At 37.2% G+C, this 19,327-nt stretch overlaps 1 protein-coding gene across 1 annotated transcript in view; it reads left to right on the top strand.

Moving 5' to 3' along the window:
• Positions 1-18,270, top strand: part of CD109 (CD109 molecule) — a 120,492-nt gene extending 102,222 nt beyond the window's left edge. The window contains exons 27-33 of the mRNA XM_045543897.1: positions 1,710-1,900; positions 2,361-2,516; positions 3,819-3,884; positions 6,836-6,978; positions 10,155-10,302; positions 15,115-15,217; positions 17,786-18,270. Coding sequence (XP_045399853.1) covers positions 1,710-1,900; positions 2,361-2,516; positions 3,819-3,884; positions 6,836-6,978; positions 10,155-10,302; positions 15,115-15,217; positions 17,786-17,973 — 995 coding nt within the window. The 3' untranslated portion in view covers positions 17,974-18,270. The remainder of the gene's footprint in view (positions 1-1,709; positions 1,901-2,360; positions 2,517-3,818; positions 3,885-6,835; positions 6,979-10,154; positions 10,303-15,114; positions 15,218-17,785) is intronic.
• The last annotated feature ends 1,057 nt before the right edge of the window (positions 18,271-19,327 follow it).

Below are 19,327 nucleotides of genomic sequence, written 5' to 3' on the forward strand. Positions count from 1 at the left end.
TTTGAATGAGATGATAAATGAAACACAGAAAGAGATTAGGAAAGGCCTTACGTGGCCACAATGCTTCTGGTCTCCTTGGGAATTTTTTAAAACAGAATTTCAGGGCTCGGATGTCTATTTTACATATGTTCTGCCCTATGTCAGTTACTTTTTGAGTGTCTGGTACCATTTCTGGTTTGGTGGCCCTGTGTGTTTGCTAAGACCTTGGATTCTGGAGAGACTTGGGTTCAAATTCTGGTTTTGCAACTTACCTGTATGAGCGTCAGTGTCCCCAACTGTAAAATGGGAATAACACCTATTTTAGAATTGCTGTGGGGATTAAATGAGATAATGTATGGTGCCTGATGCATAACAGGTGCTCAAAAGTATGAACGAAAATGCCAATTAAAAGAAGTGCAAATACCAAAAAAAATGCTGTTAGAAGTGGGTTGTGTGTATGATTTGTTTTTTGAATGGGGATTGTGATTGGGCTACAACAGGACAAAGAGTACAGATGTTGTTACTACCCCACTGGTCTCTATAAGTGGTCAGGGATCCATGTGCATGTGTGTGTGTGTATGTGTGTGTGTATGTGAGAGAGAGAGAGAGAAAAAGAGAGAGATAGGATTGGGTGGGTAGAAATAATTTTAAATTCAAAGTTTCGTTTATTCAAGAAGGGATAGCTGTAAAAAGTGCTTGGAGATGTCTGAGGCTGTACAAAATATTGTATTATTATTAACAGAAACTTAGATTTAATTCTTATTACATATTCCAGTCCTGGGGACTAGAAGATCCTTGTATAGAGGCTGAAGCAGTCCTTGGCATTTGTTCTTCTCTGCTTGGCTGAGTGGTAGTTATTTCACATTCCGCCCAAGTAGAATCATCATCTAAATAGCAAGTTTAGTTTGAAAAGGGGCACCAAGTAGGATGGTCCTCTGGGGACTAGAGCAGAATTATCTCTAGGAGGGTTGTCTGAGGTGGCCAGGGTCCCTCATTTTTCTCGTGGGGGCTTGCATTTCGAACTTATAACACCAACTTTCAGGTAATGAAAAAAGGAAAAGTTTCCTAGAACGTTGGAGCTGGTTAATGGCAGATCTGCAGAACAGGATTCTTTCCATTGTGTCCTAAAATATTTTTGGGATGGCCTGGTCAGATAAGTAACATAAATTATCTTCTGGAGTATAGTATGTTTTCTCTTTTATTTTTAGCTGTTCAGTCTTGAGTCAAATGTATAGAATTCTCTTGGAAAAATATTTTCATCAAAACATCCTCAAATACAGGCATTAGGAAAAGGATGAAAACTTATAAGTGGTACAGGTTGAGCATCCCTAATCCAAAAATCTGAAATCCTTTAGCAAGCATTTCCTTTGAGCATCATGTCGGTGCTCAAAAAGTTTCGGATTTTGGAGCATTTCAGATTTTGGAATGTATATATTCTGCAAATATACCAAAATTTGAAAAAAACAGAAATCTGACACACTTCTGGTCCTAAGCATTTCAAATAAGGGATACTCAACCTGTAATTGTTTAAAAAGTGACATATAGGTGTGTGTGTGTGTTTACAAATGTACATATACTTGCTTGGCATAAATATATACATGTATAAAAATATATGTATTTTTATGCTAGTCAAGTAGAACTTGGACCAGTGTACGAATATTGAATGGTATAAAATGTAATTTTTTTTTTTTTTTGTAATTGATCAGAATATTATTACTTTTCTCTTGCAGAGGGCACGCAGTTCTGGGTGTCATCAGCGTCGGGACTTTCTGACTCCTGGCAGCCACGCTCGCTGGATATTGAAGTTGCAGCCTATGCACTGCTCTCACACTTTCTGCAATTTCAAGTTTCTGAGGGAATCCCAATTATGAGATGGCTAAGCAGACAAAGAAATAGCTTGGGAGGTTTTGCGTCTACCCAGGTGAGAGATGATGGATTTTTTTTTGCCTTTAAACTACAGTATATATATATATATATTTTAGAAGGTGTGTGGTTACTTTATTTTTATCACTTCCTAAAATTACTTGGCAGTTTAAAAGTTTAGTAACTCAAGTCAAAGGTTTAAGTCACTAATTTTACTTTTTTCTCATCATTGCTGTGAACTTCATATCTGATATTTGTGTGGAATAAACCAGTTCCCCGTCTATATCAGCCATTTTTCACTTGCGGTGACTGGTATAAGAGTAGATGCTCAGTTCCATTTAGCAAGTTTTCTCAGCCTCTCCTTTCTAGGCCAGGGAGATTCAAAGATGAGTTGGGGAGCGTTTGACTCTCAAGGAATGTGGATAAATGCGTAGCAGATTTCCTAAACATTATTGAATTTACTCTTTGGAGGTCTTGATGTATACTTACATGTACAAATGTTTTTCTTCCTTCAACAGGATACCATTGTGGCCTTAAAGGCCCTGTCTGAATTTGCAGCCCTAGTGAATACAGGAAGGACAAATATCCAAGTGACCGTGACGGGGCCTAGCTCACCAAATCCTGTAAAGTTTCTGATTGACACACACAACCGCCTTCTCCTTCAGACAGCAGAGGTGTGGACGAGGGGTGGTTATTAAAAAATCTGTGTAGATGATTTTTTATGCTGGAATACTTCTTTATTTCTAATCTGTTGACTTGTTCCCAGAGCCCTGTAGAGGGATGGGGGAAAGTGGTACTCTTGTTTGGTCAAATTTGCTGAGCTTTAGAAGGGTGGAGGGGCTGAGAACTTTGGAAAGATCATTGGAAAAGGAGAAAACATAGGCACTGTCACATTGGGAAACAATGTACCTTACATATGCTATTGCATTTAATTCTTAAACCAACTCTAAGTACTTTTATGCCCATTGTACACATGGTAAAACTGAGGGTGAGGCTGGGTGCAGTGGCTCACGCCTGTAATCCTAGCACTCTGGGAGGCCGAGGTGGGTGGATCATTTGAGCTCAGGAGTTTGAGACCAGCCTGAGCAAGAGTGAGACTCCGTCTCTACTAAAAATAGAAAGAAATTAGCTGGACAACTAAAAAATATATAGAAAAAATTAGCCAGGCATGGTGGCACATGCCTGTAGTCCCAGCTACTTGGGAGGCTGAGGCAGAAGGAACGCTTGAGCCCAGGAGTTTGAGGTTGCTGTGAGCTAAGCTGATGCCACGGCACTCTAGCCAGGGCAACAGAGTGAGACTCTGTCTCAAAAAAAAAAAAAAAAATTGAGGCCGAGAGAGGTCAACATGCTCAAGATCATGTTACTAGGAACAGTAGATCTAGAATTGGAACTCATGATTCCAAAGACCGTGTTTTTTTCAGCTGCTCCACATGTCTTCTTAGGAGAATCAATAGAGCCAGTAGTAGAATTCTTACTTTAAATGGAATGTAAGAATATTCTAGTCTCTAACTTGTATTCCCTTGGTTAACCTTGTGGGAAGTTGAGGACAGTGAATGAAGGTGGTCACTTCAAAGCTGGAAACTGAGAAATAGGGCTAATGGCAAAGGAAAAGAAGGAATAAAGTTAGGCACAGTCAATGATGACACATTGCTGTGTTCCCAGGAAGGCAGAGGATTAAGCTCTGGACGTTTGTTTCTTGTCTTTCATGCTCCCAACAGGAAAACAACCTGTCAGGAGCACTAATGTGTTCTCCTAAAATGGAGAGGTGAGGGGCCTGGAGAGCGGGCACTTCCTCTGCCTTCACCTCACTTAGCCCTTGACTCACAGCTTTTGATAAATGAGATCGAGCAAAGCTGTTAGCACTTTCTAGTAATTACTTCCACTCCTAATGACGGATAGCACTGATCTCTTGTGCTTCTTGGAAGCATCTACATATGGAAAATTAGCCTCATTCACTTTTTTTTCACCTTATTCAGCTTGCTGTGGTACAGCCAACTGCAGTTAGTATTTCCGCAGATGGTTTTGGATTTGCTATTTGTCAGGTAGGTAATGATGTTTATTTTTTAAAGTTAAAAGTGACTATTTAAAATTATTCTTTGGTTAGGGGCATTGTGAATCTTTAACTTAGATAACTTGAATAAAATTTTTAATGACTTGCTTCTGTGACTTCTGAAAGATACACGACTCTCTTTAATAAAAAGTATTAGAGATGTTACCAGCTAGTGAGTAAACAGCAATTATAGGGATTGATAATCTATTTGAAGAATATTTCTATAATTATCTGCTTTTTGAAGTGGGGGTTAAAATCTTCCAATATGGTTCATGTGAATCAATCAGTCCTCCCACCTTTTTTTTGTGAAAATATAGTTCAGAAATTATAATGCTGATAGAATTTCTACTATGATCTGATAAGCAAATACACATTTTTCATACAACTTCTTAATATTCATTGAAGAATATAAAGAATATACACATTATTGACTTCAAGATAGGAAATGTGTCCCTTTAATGTAAAATCTTATATATTAATAATAGTAAATATAACAAATTAGAGCATGATTATGCTCAATACTTTGGCACAGGTAGAAAATTCAAAGAAATATTTTTTAAGGTGCAGTAGGAGCTACAATAAAATGAAAGTAGTATGAAAAATACAGAATGAAATAATTATTACATTAAATAATACATGAAAATCTTGGGGACTTTAAAATCATTTTATTGGAAACCCAAGATAATACGTGATAGGACCAAGAATGACTTTGTGCTTGGGTAGAAAAAGCAAACCAAACAAACCCTAAAACACTTATGGAGAAAGTAGTAAAATGGCCATTATATAGAAAAAATACTTTCTCAAAAACAAGTACAATCACTGTATTTGAGAGAACAGGTGCACTTGCTTAGTAGGGCAGGTGTACGTTGCTAAGCAGGTATTGTTTGTAAACCTCCAAATAATTCCAAGATTATTTTGCATGATACTCAAAACACAGTAAACAGTTTTTAAAAGTTGAGGAAAAATGATCACAGCAAAAAGGAATGATATTCAATGAAAAGGATAGAAAGAGAAAGTGAGTAATTTATATTGGTGTTTACTAACAAAGATCATGGGAAGATTCTCATTCTCATGCTGTGTTTCAATGCAAAGAGTAATTCCCAGAGTAAATATACAGTATATTTTAGATAAAATTGAAAAATTATATATACTTAAATCACTGGGTGGGTTGGAATTCCTTTTTGATAAACCAGATGCAGATAAATTACTGAAACCAAATGATTTTTACTTGAGGTTTGAAGGATACAGGGGTAAATGTGGTACCTACTGTTCATAATGTTCGCCAGTCCCATTTCTGTCTCAAAATACAGAAAACAAAAGGTGGAGACCAATAGGCACTTCCCATGATGGATGGAAAAAATTGCAAACACTGTGGTCACCCAGAAATGGGTATTGAGATTTCCTTCAGTTGGTATTTTTATAAATGCTCTGGAAAAAGAAGGACAAAAGAAACCTCTTGAGTTTGCAGTAAATATTACCCCCTTTTGGGTAATAAAATGCTAAATTGCATTTGAAAATTTGAAAATAAACTGCAAGATCTCTTTTATTTTTTATTTCAGCATAATTATGGGGGTACAAATGTTTAGGTTACGTATGTTGCCCTTGCTCCACCCAAGTCAGAGCTTCAAGCGTGTCCATCCTTAAAGTGCTCAGAGTAAACGGTTGAGCTGCGGGCCGGATGAAAACCCTAATACTTAGATATAAATGGGCATTAATTGTGACCTGGGAGATAAATCTAATAGTCCTTGTGTATTTCCTGATGACATTGGCCTCTAAAGGGACAATGGCATGCCTCTGGAAAGGGGGTAATGAAAATAACAGAAACCATTCCCTCAATTTTATGAAACCATTCTTCAACTGCTCCAGAAGTACTCTATAATTTTAATTGCTATAGTTTAAGAAAGAATGGGCTAATGTCCAGAGTGAGATAGCCAGGATGATCAAGGGGCTGAAGTATTACATGAGTTTGGGTTGTGGCAGAGTAAAAGGATTGGAACTCTTAGATTTGAAAGGTGAAGGCTTAGAGACAGGATTTTTTAAAGTAAGTAAATTCACAAAGGGTACTAGATGTTTAGTTTTCGGGTAGGGGTGTGTGTGTGTGTGTGTGTATATATATATATATATATATATACACGTATGTGTTTTAGGTATAAATAAAATAAAATGCAATATTACATAGGAATAGTAAGCTTTATGAACCTTGATATCAAAAAAGGGAATGAGATAAAACATTTAAATAGATACCAATCCACCTGGGATGAGGCTGGCCCAGGAAATTTTGAGTACGTTCCTAAGCTTCTGATTTAGGATCCTTTGAGAAAGACACTGGTCCTCAGGCTACCCCAGTGTCCCCAGAGCACCTTTAACATCAGTGGTGGGCACAGAGTGTATGCTGAAAAGACCCAGTTGATGTGAAATCCATAATTTATTTTATCATCTTTGAAAAACGTGTGATAAAAGAATCCTTAGCAGTTGAACAGGTTTATGTTCAACTAAGGCTTTTAGATGTTTTCGTTTTGATTCATTTTACTGAGAGTTTCTAAGGATCCAGTTTGTGAAAAATGACTCCATTTGGGCAATAGGACTTCGAAATCCATGAATGTTCTCAAGAAAGTTGGCAGTAGCTTCAGTTTTTCCCTCAAGGGAATGTTTGCATTCTTTGAAAAAAACAGTATCTCATCACTGTCATCCACAGTGTTCTATGATGCTTGTTTTGGAATATTACCTAACGATTTTCTCAACTTTTAAAATAATTTTTATAAACTTTTATAATATTTGTTAATAATGATACTATGTCAGCCAGTAAAATTAATTTTTTTCTAGTTTGAAGATTACAAATTTAATTGGGTTTATCCCAAAGAGAAATACCTAATACAGTATTTAGAATAGATAATGATGGAAATTATTACCAATTTATTATTTGTGCTAATTTATTTATTGCAGCTCAATGTTTTTTATAACGTGAAAGATTCCGGGTCTTCTAGAAGACGAAGATCTATCCAAAATCAAGAAGCCTTTGATTTAGATGTTACTGTAAAAGATAATAAAGATGATATCAATCATGTGAATTTGAGTGTGTGCACAAGGTAAGTAATTTGTTTAGGTTCCTCTTCTTCCTCTTTTTCTTTTAAAAAATTGATTTGAGATGAAATTATATATAGTTGTCTGTCTATATCAATGTAAGGCATTATATGTAACAAACAATTCAGTTATGCATTACACTTCAGATTATAAACTGGAAATACTACTAATTATATTTAAGCATTTTTTAGATGTGTCCAAAAATTGTTTATAAGTTTTCCTTCTATTTATAACAATTTGAATAGAATAGTATATTTAAATTAATAAAACTCAGGTTCAATTTAGGAAAACTTTAAATTAATCAATCATATTTAATACTCAAACTATGATTATTTCTTGTTATGAGTTATTTTTCTGTTGAAATAATTATTCCAGATTCATATTTAACCTTAGCTGTTACACTTTATAACCCCAAAGTTTATGAGAACAATGCAAATTCAATGAAGGGAATAGTTTTTTTAAAGACACTGAAAACATTCCAGTTTAGAATGTTCTCATCTTGGATAATTAGACACTTACAGCTGAAGATTCTGGGAGTACTTATTAATGTGATTCTTAAATCTGTATCAGGTCTGTATCCAGAGCATCTGAGGATCTTGTTAGGTCATAAGAGAAAGGGCCCTAACTTAACAGCAGGGCTGTGAAGCTGCAGCTTCTTGGTTATTCTAATGCACACACAAATTTCAGAATACTCATGTGAAAGTTCTTGAATCAAGAAGCTTTACAATGTTTTTCTTGTCAATCTATCCTCATATATATGCATTATTTGGTGTTGAGCTGGGAGTTACTATAAAGATGCAATGACATTGAGGAGCTGTCGTCTGCTCTTTTGGAATATCCGTGTCATTCTGGTTGAACTTAGCTTGTTGGACTGGGAGCCACTGTTGCGGTCCTGAGCTGTCAGATGCTCTCTAGGGTCATTCCTGGGTGTTCACCCATGTGATCAGTCTTCTTAGCCTTTGCCTGAACCCAGTCTCCTCCATTACTGCTACCACCTGTATTACCCTTGGACCTTCTTGTTCCTGATTTTGGGGTAAAATGTTACATGTTTGCCCCATTCCTCACCTTCTTAGGCATTCTGAGCCAGCAGCAGGGGCATATCAGAGTCTATGCAGTGGCTTCCTTTTTAGCTGAGAAGAAAGTAGATCCCCAATTAGTCTTTGCTAAGCTTGCAACTGGCCTCTGTTCCAGAAAAACAACATTCAGGTATTATTATAAACAGTAACACCTACGTTAATCACAAACTTATATGCCAGGCACTGTACCACACATTTTTACATGCCTCTCATTTAATTCTTACAATAATTCTATAAAGTAAGTGCTATTATTATTTCTGCTTTCCTCATTTATTCATGCCTATTTTCATTCACTCAGTAAACATGGTCTGTCTGAATCTGCACCGTGTGCCAGGCACAGTGTCAGGCATGGGAATACAGTGGTAAGCCAAAAATACAGAGGCCCTGTGAGGGGGAGAATGAAATAATAATTGAATTAATTCACTTATTTTTTTTAATTCATGAGAATGAATTAATAAAAAAAAAATCCCCTCAGCAAGTCTAAAATTCTAGTTTTGAGGAAGGCAAAGAAGAGTCTCATGGAATTATGAGAGGGGGATTTTTACCTCTTAGGTAGGTTAAGTGAGGAAACCCGAGGAAAATGGCAGGGGCACCAGGATTCAGACCATGATGAAGCCTCATCCTTTATAGGGGTTCACATAAGGATGCAGGGTTCCCAGTCTTCACCCAGCATTGGGAATCCGGTTGGTAGGTAGAACCTGAAGGAAGGAAATGTTTTCCTGTGAGGGTAGGGGTTTTACAAAAATAATTTAAATGCTGCTACTAGTTTTCTGAGAAAACTCTGGTATGAAGCACATATAATATGTAAGTGAATGTTTTCAGCAGCACATTATAAAAAGATTACCTGGTATTTCAGGCACTTTATTCCTATCAACAGGGTCCAAGACCTTACCTCATACAGGGCTTTCTGTGTGGTACGGTCGGTTAACAAATTCTGCCCCTGGTTGGTGGAGAGACCAGGGCAACCAAGGTACTTGTGATGATGTACTGAAAGTATAATCTGCATCATACTTTTAAGTACTTAAGCATATTGGCTGTTTTTCTCATCTGTAGTTTTTGCTCATATACAAACACCTCTAGTTTCAGTCCAGTTATTAGTTTTCAGTAGCATCTATCTTGGTGAAGTGCATCACGCGGCAGATGGTTTTAGTTGCTTCGGGTTGCTGGGCCAGCTGAAGTCAGCAGTTGTACTGTATGGCTTTTCAATCAGTCATGTTTGGCAGGCATCAGTTCACTGCTCTAAAAAGCAAGATTTTCTAACAGCCCTTCATGCTTTTGCCCTCTACAAGGACAGCAGGAACTAACTTAATGCTATGATCCTTTTATGTTGAAGGCAAACTTCTTTCCATAATGAGTCTGGGTTCTTGTTGCTCCAGTTGAAAAGCTCTTGCCATTTATTCATTTTGGAAAACTGTTTATTTTCAAGGAAACAAAATGTTGTTGGTGTCCAGATCCTTTGGTGCTCACATTGTGTACAACAGGGTGAGAGAAGGATGCGGTGTAATAAAACTTTCCAAGGCTTATAATTCTCTCAAGGGGCCAAAGAAAACAACAAAATGTGCCAAGTATGTGGGAGAACAAAGGGAAGGTCTTTCCCTACTGTTCTCATTTTTCTAAAACAAGATGAAGAAAAGGTTGCTAAGGACTTGGCTGGGGTCTATCACTAGGTGGTCAAGGGATGTCTCCTTTTCAGGTCCCGGCTTTCAGCTGGAAAGTTTGGTGCGGTCAACTTTTGAGAAAATGAAAAACGCCGCTCAGTTTGGAATCATCACTAGAAAACAGAGTTGTCTGTTGAAAGGGTGTATCATAGGTTATACCTGTTACAACATGTGAGCACAAGCCTGCCGCACTGCAGGGATTTCATGCTATCTGTCAAATGAACACCTTACTATGTCATTAGTCCCCATAGGGTTGAAAGTTATAAGAATATCACACATGTAAGAAAAAGATAACCTGTTTTAAAGTCCTCTATAGTGAATTTTATTTGAACTCTAACAGTATTTGGAATAACCTTTGGCAGTTTTAATTTTTGTATGAAGATCATTTGCTGACAGCTTTAGGTATTTCCTAAAGGGTTTTCTTTCATCTTCCCCTCTTTGATTTAGGTTTCTGGGCCCCGCTAGGAGTGGCATGGCTCTTATGGAAGTTAACCTGCTCAGTGGCTTTACTGTGCCTTCCGACGCGATTCCTCTAAGCGAGACAGTGAAGAAAGTGGAACACGATCATGGAAAACTCAATCTCTATTTAGATTCTGTAAGTAGTAAAACGTTAAGTTTCATACAGGTAACTATTGACAAAGCTACCATTTATTATGTTCAAATGTCTACCTTACTTTAAGTATGTTTTCATTAAGTCATTATTATTTTAGCTTTTTGTGTCCCTGCTTAACTTTAACGTGGCAGCCATGTATTTGTCTCTACTGAAAAGGCATCACTATGAGATTAGCTTAGAGAGAGTTACTATTAATGATGAGTCTGGTGAAGATCTGATAACTAAGTCATTATATCATGCCAGCTATAAAATACATAGAAATTTTCATATTATAATTTCAAAAAATTCAGTCCAGATCTCAATTTGACAATTGCTCTGCCTCAGGGAATTGCTAAGAATATTTGTTTAAATGCTGAGTATGAAAGCTTTGGTGATACATTTTAAAATGATTTCGTGAAGATTTTAGCAAATCTCAAAGGGGTTAATGTTTCTCCCTTGAAAAGTTAGGTGCTTAAATCACAAAAGAATATTCTCGTAAGTTTGGTCTTGACACAGAATTATATAACCTTCATGTACTCTTCCCATTGCTGCGTGAGTGCTACTGATCCAAGAATAAACTGCATAAAATAGGTGAGGGAAAGGTAAGTGAAGAATTCCAGACTCTACTTTTTTTTTAAATTTCAAAATATTACCAGGGTACAAATGTTTTTGGTTGCATGTATCAGTTTTATTATGCTTGAGTCAGGATTATAAGTGTGCCCATCACCCAGATAGTTTTCATTGTACCTGTTAGGTAGGTTTTTGCCTATCCCCTCCTCCCCACTCTCCTCTGCTTGAATTCCACTGAATTTTACTTCCCTTTGTGCACATGTGTGCTCATCGGTTAGTTCCAGATTAATAATGAGTACATGTGGTATTTATTTTTCCATTCTTTAGATACTTGACTTAGGATAATGGTCTCCAGTTCCATCCAAATTGCTGCAAAAGGCCTTAATTCATCCTTCTTCATGACTGAGTAGTATTCCATAGTATACGTATACCACATTTTGTTAATCCACTCATGAATTGATGGGCACTTGGGTTGATTCCACATCTTTGCAATTTGAATTGTGCTGCCATTCGAGTGTGGGTATCTTTTTGATACAATGACTTCTTTTCCTTTGGGTAAATACCCAGCAGCGGGATTGCTGGATCGAATGGTGGGTCTACTTTTAGTTCTTTGAGGAATCTCCATACTGTTTTCCACAGAGCTTGGACTACTTTGCAGTCCCACCAACAGTATATAAGTGTTTCTTTCTCTCTGCATCCATGCCAGCATCTATTGTTTTGGACTTTTTAATAAAAGCCATTCTAACTGGGGCACAGTGATATCTCATTGTGGTTTCAATTTGAATTTCCTTCATAATTAGTGATGTTGAGCATTTTTGCATGTTTTTTGGCCATTTGTCTATCTTCTTTTGAAAAGCTTCTGTTCATGTCTTTTGCCTACTTTTTAATAGGGTTGTTTGTTTTCTCCTTGCTGATTTGCTTGAGTTCTTTGTAGATCATGGTTATTAGTCCTTTATCGGATGTATAGCTTGTGAATATTTTCTCCCATTCTGTAGGTTGTCTATTTGCTCCTTTGCTGTGCAGAAGCCTTTTAATTTAATCAAGTCCCATTTATTTATTTTTGTTATTGCTGTGATTGCCATTGGGATCTTCTTCATAAATTCTTTGCATAGGCCAATACTAGAAGAGTTTTTCCCATATTTTCTTCTAGCATTCTTATGATTTCAAGTCTTACATTTAAGTCTTTTATCCATCTTGAATTAATTTTTATGAGTGGTAAGAGCTATGGATCCTGTTTCAATCTTCTGCATGTGGCTATCCAATTTTCCCAGCACCATTTATTTAATAGGGCTTCTTTTCCCCAGTGTATATTGTTGTTTGCTTTGTCAAAGATCAGCTGGCTGTATGTGGATGGTTTTATATCTGGGTTCTCTGGCCTGTTCCATTGGTCCATGTCTCTATCTTGTGCCAATATCATGCTGTTTTGGTTACTATAGCCTTGTAGTATAGTTTGAAGTCTGGTAATGTGATGCCTCCAGATTTGTTCTTTTTGCTTAAAATTGCTTTGGCTATTTGGGCTCTTTTCTGGTTCCACACGAAGTACAGAATTATTTTTTTCTAGATCTGTGAAATATGACATTGGTATTTTGATGGAGATGGCATTGAATTTGTAAATCATTTTGGGTGGCGAGACCCCATTTTAACAATGTTAATTGTACTGATCCATGAGCATGATATGTTTTTCTATTTGTTTGGGTTGTCTGAGATTTCTTTCTTTAGTGTTTCATAGTTATGTTCGTAGAGATCCTTCATTTCCTTGGTTAAGTATATTCCTAGGTATTTTATTTTCTTTGTGGCTATTGTAAATGGTTTGACTTTGATTTGATTCTCAGCCTGATTGTTATTGGTATATAGGAATGCTATTGATTTATATACACTGATTTTGTAACTTGAGATTTTGCTGAATTTATTTATCAATTTCAGGAGTCTCTTCTTGGAGTCTTAGGGGTTTTCTAAACATAAGATCATATCATCAGCAGAAAGCAATAGTTTGACCTCTTTCACTGTTTGGATACCCTTTATTTCTTTCTCTTTACTGATTTCCCTTGCTATTACTTCTAGCACTATGTTGAATAGAAGTGACACTGGCCACACTTGTCTTGTTTTAGTTCTTAGTGGGAATGTTTTCAACTTTTCCCCATTCAGTATGATGTTGGCTGTGGGTTTGTCATTTATGGCTTTTATAATCTTGAGATATGTTCCTTCTATGCCTAGTTTGTTGAGGGTTTTTTTTTTTATCATGAAGGGGTGCTGAATTTTGTCGAATGCTTTTTGTACATCAATTGGGATGATCAAATGGCCTTTGTTTTTGCTTCTTTTTATGTAGTGAACCACATTTATACATTTGTGTATGTTGAACCATCCTTGCATCCCTGGGATGAAGCCCACTTGGTCATCATGGATTATTTTTTTGATGTGCTGTTGAATTTGGTTTGCTAGGATTTTTCATCTATATCCATAAGGGATGTTGGTAGTTTTCTTTTTTTCTTGTGTCCTTTCCTAGCTTTGGTATCAAGTTGATACTGGCTTCGTAAAATGAGTTGGGGAGGATTCTCTTGTTCTTCATGTTATGGAATAATTTCTGTAGTATGGATACCAATTCTTTTTTGCAGGTCTGGCACAATTCAGCTGTGACTCCATCTGGTTTGAGGCTTTTTTTTGTTGGAAGATTTTTTTTATTACTGCTTCAATCTCATTGCTCATTATTGGACTGTTCAGGAGTTCTGTTCTTCCTGATTGAGTCTTAGAAAGCTGTGTGTTTCCAGGAATTTTTCCATTTGCTCTACGTTTTTGAGTTTATGTGCCTAGAGATTGTCATAGTATTCACAGATGATATTTTGTATTTCTGTACAGGTATCGGTTGTAATATCTCCTTTTTCATTTCTGGTTGAGCCTATTTGGGTCCTTTCTCTTTTGTTCCTGGTTAATCTAGCAAGAGGTCTATCAATTTTGTTTATCTTTTCAAAGAACCAGCTTTTTGTTTCATTGATCCTTTGTATTAGTTTTTTATTTTTGATTTCATTTTGTTCTGCTCTGAGCTTAGTTATCTCTTTTCTTCTGCTGGCTTTGGGTTTGGTTTGCTCTTCCTTTTCTAGTTCTTTGAGATATGTCATTAGATTGTTAATTTGTGATCTTCTGTCTTTTTGATGCAGGCATTTAAGGCTATGAATTTTCCCCTTAGGACTGCTTTGCTGAATCCCATAGATTTTGATAGCTTGTGTCCCCTTTGTCATTCAGTTTGCACTCCTACTTGTTATGTCTCAAAACTGCTAGCATGTAAGTTTATTCTTTTTGTCTAGCATTTTTACAATTCTCATAGGTTGACTCAATATTGAATTCTAAGCATTCTTAGGATTTCATGTTATATGGGAGGAATACATGTGTTTCTTATTACAGTTTTGCCAAGTATGAATCAGAAATATATTGCTAAATATCTACTTTAAAAAGCTAGTTCCTGAATGTTCCCATTGGTTTGGCTCTTCAAAAACCATTCTGACTAAAGCCCTGTTAAAACTCATTCAGTTTTCAGATTTTTTTGAGCTTCAGCAATTTTCTTATATTAAATAATGCTTGAAATCCATGGGCCTGATTTGGAATTTGAAAAATAAATTTAAGATTTTTATTTAGTATGTAGTTGGTTTTGAAGTTTGTCTTGTATCTCTGATGTTCTTGTTAATGGTTTTCTTACTTTGAGTGTTCAGTACTTTTTGAGTGATTAATTTAACTTTTCATTTACTGCTATTGGGAAGTAATGGGATGTTTTAAGTAATTTACTAATTTTTGATCCCTTAACCAGCATTGCTTACCAAATTGGCAAAAGCCGTTCCTCCTAGAGGCAAGGAATCTGGCCTTGTGTACCCCCTATCAGTCATTGCTTATGGGGTATACTCCGCATCTTGGGGTTACCCCACTTACTGGGTGATATGGCTCCCATGAGCTGAGGGTGATTCCCAGGAGAAGGGTGCTGATCTGGTGAGGCACCGTGTTCCCAGGAATGTGTACCCTAGGGCTTGCTGCTTACTTAACAACTCTAATTCTCAATATCCCTTATCAGCAAAATGGAACTAAGAACAATACTTACCTTGTGAAGGTTGTTACAAGTTAAATAAGATAATTCATAGGAAGTACTTATTGCAGTACCTGGGACATAGATGTTATCTGTTTCCTAAAATGATAAGACAAGTAATATATTTTACTTTATTTATCGTGAACATATCCCCTCAAGAGTCTTTTGTATTTTTCAAGGTAAATGAAACCCAGTTTTGTGTTGATATTCCTGCTGTGAGAAACCTTAAAGTTTCAAACACCCAAGATGCTTCGGTGTCCATAGTGGATTACTATGAGCCAAGTAAGTGTGTTTTGAGTTCCTAATACATAAGAAGGTAAGCCAGGCATTCATTCATTCATTCATTCATTCAAAGGGTCCACCTATTAGATTTGTTTTGTGAAGGATTGGTAGGGGAAAATGTACGAGGTAGGGATGCAGGAGGTGAGCTTGCCATGTAAATGAAGACTATTGATAACTTACAAGGGTCACATGATAACATTTAGCAAATGAATATTCAAAGGTGATATTTTTGCTCATAATGTTTTAGGTTTTTAACTCACAGTTTATAAAGAAAAATTGACATAGAGAGTCCAGTTATGTTCAGTTTCCAAGGTTTTGCTTCTATTCCAAGCACTCATTCCATCTGGTTCCTGTTTTAAAATGGGAGTTCTTTAGGAGGAAGCATGAGCAACATCCACAGTGTAATAGTGTTTAACTGGGTTTAACTGTTTCTTCATTGAAGGAGTCCGATGTTTTGCTAAAACTTATACTCTATAACAGATTTTTTTTTTTTTAGTATTCCAAGAAAAATGTAGTGTGTTTCGAAAATAACTTGAGCTTCTTTGATTTTACTGGTAAACTTCTTATTTTATAAAATGATAGGAATTTAGGATGTGAAAATAGAGAGCTTGTCTGGAGATCCCCCAAGTTAAATAGGACTAAGCTACATTCAGTCACAGAGTGTCTTTTTGTGAGTTGTGTGATCTCTGGGCTAAGGTTTCTAATTGTAGTAAGTCTTACGATCACTCGCAGTAACTCAGAATTGTTTCAGAATGCATGAGAAGCATGAACATTTTCAGGTGTTAGATATTTGTAGATAATTATACTTTAAAATAAAATGAACTTATTTATATTGTTGGTAGTGCCTGAGAGAGTGTTAAAGACTGAGGTGTAGCACCAGTTCTCTCTCCTTCTCAGTCAATAAGCCAGTTCCCTGTCTTTGGCCTCCTACTGGAATTGAGGCAGAGGATACACCCAGGTTCTTGTGGGACATTTTGGGAAACCTAGATGCAAAATTCCCCAGTCGATATTTCTTAGCTGCATGAAGAACTTTTAAAAAAACTTAAGAAACGAAAAAGATTCAGCCTGTGTAATTATTTTGTGGAAAACAACATATTTATGAGGGGCCATTTTAAAATGAAAATATGGGAAAGGTCAGAGTAATCAAAATTTAGGAACCCATTTTTAAAAATCTGAAAACACATTTTGATAGGGAAAGTGATCTCTGAAAAATCATGAAGAAATTTGAAAATAGAATGTGTTTTTAAAAATTGTAAAAACAGGCCGGGCACAGTGGCTCACGCCTGTAATCCTAGCACTCTGGAAGGCCGAAGCTGGTGGATCGCTCGAGGTCAGGATTTCGAGACCAGCCTGAGCAAGAGCGAGACCCCATCTCTACTAAAAATAGAAAGAAATTATCTGGCCAACTAAAAATATATATAGAAAAAAAAAATTAGCTGGGCATGGTGGCGCATGCCTGTAGTCCTAGCTACTCGGGAGGCTGAGGCAGTAGGATTGCTTAAGCCCAGGAGTTTGAGGTTGCTGTGAGCTAGGCTGACACCACGGCACTCACTCTAGCCCGGGCAACAGAGCGAGACTGTCTCAAAAAAAAAAAAAAAAAAATTGTAAAAACAAAACTCATTTATGTTTTATAGTGAGTTTACTATAGAATTATAGGTACTTTATAATATTAGCTTATGCTATACATTTTACCCAGATTGCATAAATAGCTTTAGACACCATGTGCTCAATGTTTTTTTTTTTTTTTTGAGACAGAGTCTCACTCTATTGCTTGGACTAGAGTGCCATGGCGTTAAGCTCACAGCAACCTCAAACTCCTGGGCTCAAGCAATCCTTCTGCCTCAGCCTCCCAAGTAGCTGGGACTATAGGCATGTGCTACCATGCCCGGCTAATTTTTTTCTATATATATTTTTAGCTGTCCAGATCATTTCTTTCTGTTTTTTTAGTAGAGACGGGGTCTCACCTTGCTCAGGCTGGTCTCAAACTCCTGACCTTGAGCGATCTTCCTGCCTCGGCCTCCCAGAGTGCTAGGATTACAGGCGTGAGCCACCACGCCCGGCCTGCTCAATGTTTTAAAACATTGAAACAAGGCATTGCACAGGCAGACTTCACTTCATATTTGTGTATTTTTTTTAAAAGATAAAGCCCAGTGTTAATGTATCTTTTCAGTAGTTCTAATGATTAGAATTGTATTTGGATGCACAGAAAATGTCATCCTAAAATAAACTCTTGAGGAAGTTGAACAGTCCTCAATTGCAAATACTTCCTATTGTAGGAGATTAAGTGGTGCTTTGACTGCGGGGTGCAGCTGCAGTCTGTTTGCTCTCTTTTAATGTGGATCAACCACTGGTGGTAGATAGATTGGACTGAACACGCTGTGTCTCTCTTGGATTTGCTTAGCAGTTTGGACCCCTCTTGAGCATTTCAATTATTTCTCGTAAAGAAAAATAAAATTATGTGAAGAATGGAAAACTCGGAAAAGTGTATTGAAATGCTGTTACGTTTTGGCAAAGTAAATGTTTCTAAACAATGGAGATGTGTAAATTGACGTCTGCCTCTTTGGACAGGGAAACAGGCGGTGAGAAGTTACAACTCTGAAGCGAAGCTGTCGTCTTGTGACCTTTGCCGAGACGTCCAGGGCTGCAGTCCCTGCGAGGATGGAACTTCGGGCTCCCTTCATCACTCTTCCGTCATTTTTGTCATCTGTTTCACGCTTCTGTGCTCTTTGCAGCATTGGCTGGGATTTATTTTTTAAGGAATCCAGAGAACACTAACATTTCCAGAAGTCACATGTGATTGTTTTGTTTTCGCAATCAAATATTGCTTCTGACTGTTTTGAAAACCAATTTTTTCCCTTTCTATGGGGCTGGGGGGGTGAATGGGGTCCAACAAGTCCTAGTATGTACAGCTGCATAGATCTCTTCACCTGATCTTTGTGTGGAAGAAGATCAGAATGATCGCAGTCATATATCTATATTTCCCCCTCTCCAAATCTTTTAGTATTTTTTTTTGAGGTGTTTGTTTTCTCTAGAATAAAAGTATTATTTTAGAATAGTTACTCTTCTTGTTTTGTAAAAGAAATGAACCTGGGTTCTTAAGCATTATTATGTATCAGTGTTTGCGTTAGTATTGAAGATGGATTTCCCTGGGGGCTGGGAAAAAACAAGCAGGGAGATCTTGTTCTGTTCTCTTCCCACCTCCCACCCACCCCACCCCAACCCTAGTTGTCCCAGTATATACTTCTTAACTGGACATTACTTCCTTCTTTATAGATTGTAAGTGGTGATTTTGTTTTTTTTAAGTGAAATGGTTTTTTTCCACTCCAAATCTGATCACATATCCCATCCTTTACCCTCCCTCTCTTTTTCTTCTGGAGAAAAGAATGAGGGGATCATGTGTTTTCCTGTGCTTTGCACACTGGCTCAGACGTTGAGGAATGTACTGACAACTGCCCTGAGGGGTACTGGGTGTGCTCTCTCCCTCCCACATCCTCAGCCCCAGCACTGGCTCTATTCAGGGGTGAGAGTCGGAGAGCATTGCAATATGGGCCTTACGTGACTTAGACTAGAAGAGCCTAGACCCGGAGACACTGTGAGCCAGGGGTACAACAAGATACTGTATAAGTCGCAGTAGGCTGACCTCCCTGTTGTGTGGGAAAGAAGTTGGGATTTGCAGGGATCAGACAATCTTGATGTGACTGCTGATCTAAAGTATTATAGGATGTTGGCCAGGTATCCTGTAGAACTTCTAGGCTCAGGGGTCTGAGTGTCAGACTGCCAGCTATCTGGTGATATCTGATGCTTGCTGTCAATCTCTAAGAAGATTCCTGAATTCCAAGCACTTTAATCATTGGTTACCCTGTATTCTGAAGGGTAATATTATTTATCCGGGAGAAAATTCTAAAGAAAAATCTGTTTCCTTCCCCCTTTCTTTTTTTCCTCTTTCTCTCTTCCTTGGTCCTATCTTTCTTTTCATCCCTTTTCTTCTTTCCCTTTTAAATATACTGAAATAATTTAGATATATAAAAAAATTAAGGATCTTTTACTAAATCTAGGAAATGCTTTAATTTTGCTCCTTTAACTCCATGGCATTTCTTTCAAGTGGGCGTG

Source organism: Lemur catta, chromosome 2, assembly GCF_020740605.2.
Source record: "Lemur catta isolate mLemCat1 chromosome 2, mLemCat1.pri, whole genome shotgun sequence".
NCBI lineage: Eukaryota > Metazoa > Chordata > Mammalia > Primates > Lemuridae > Lemur > Lemur catta.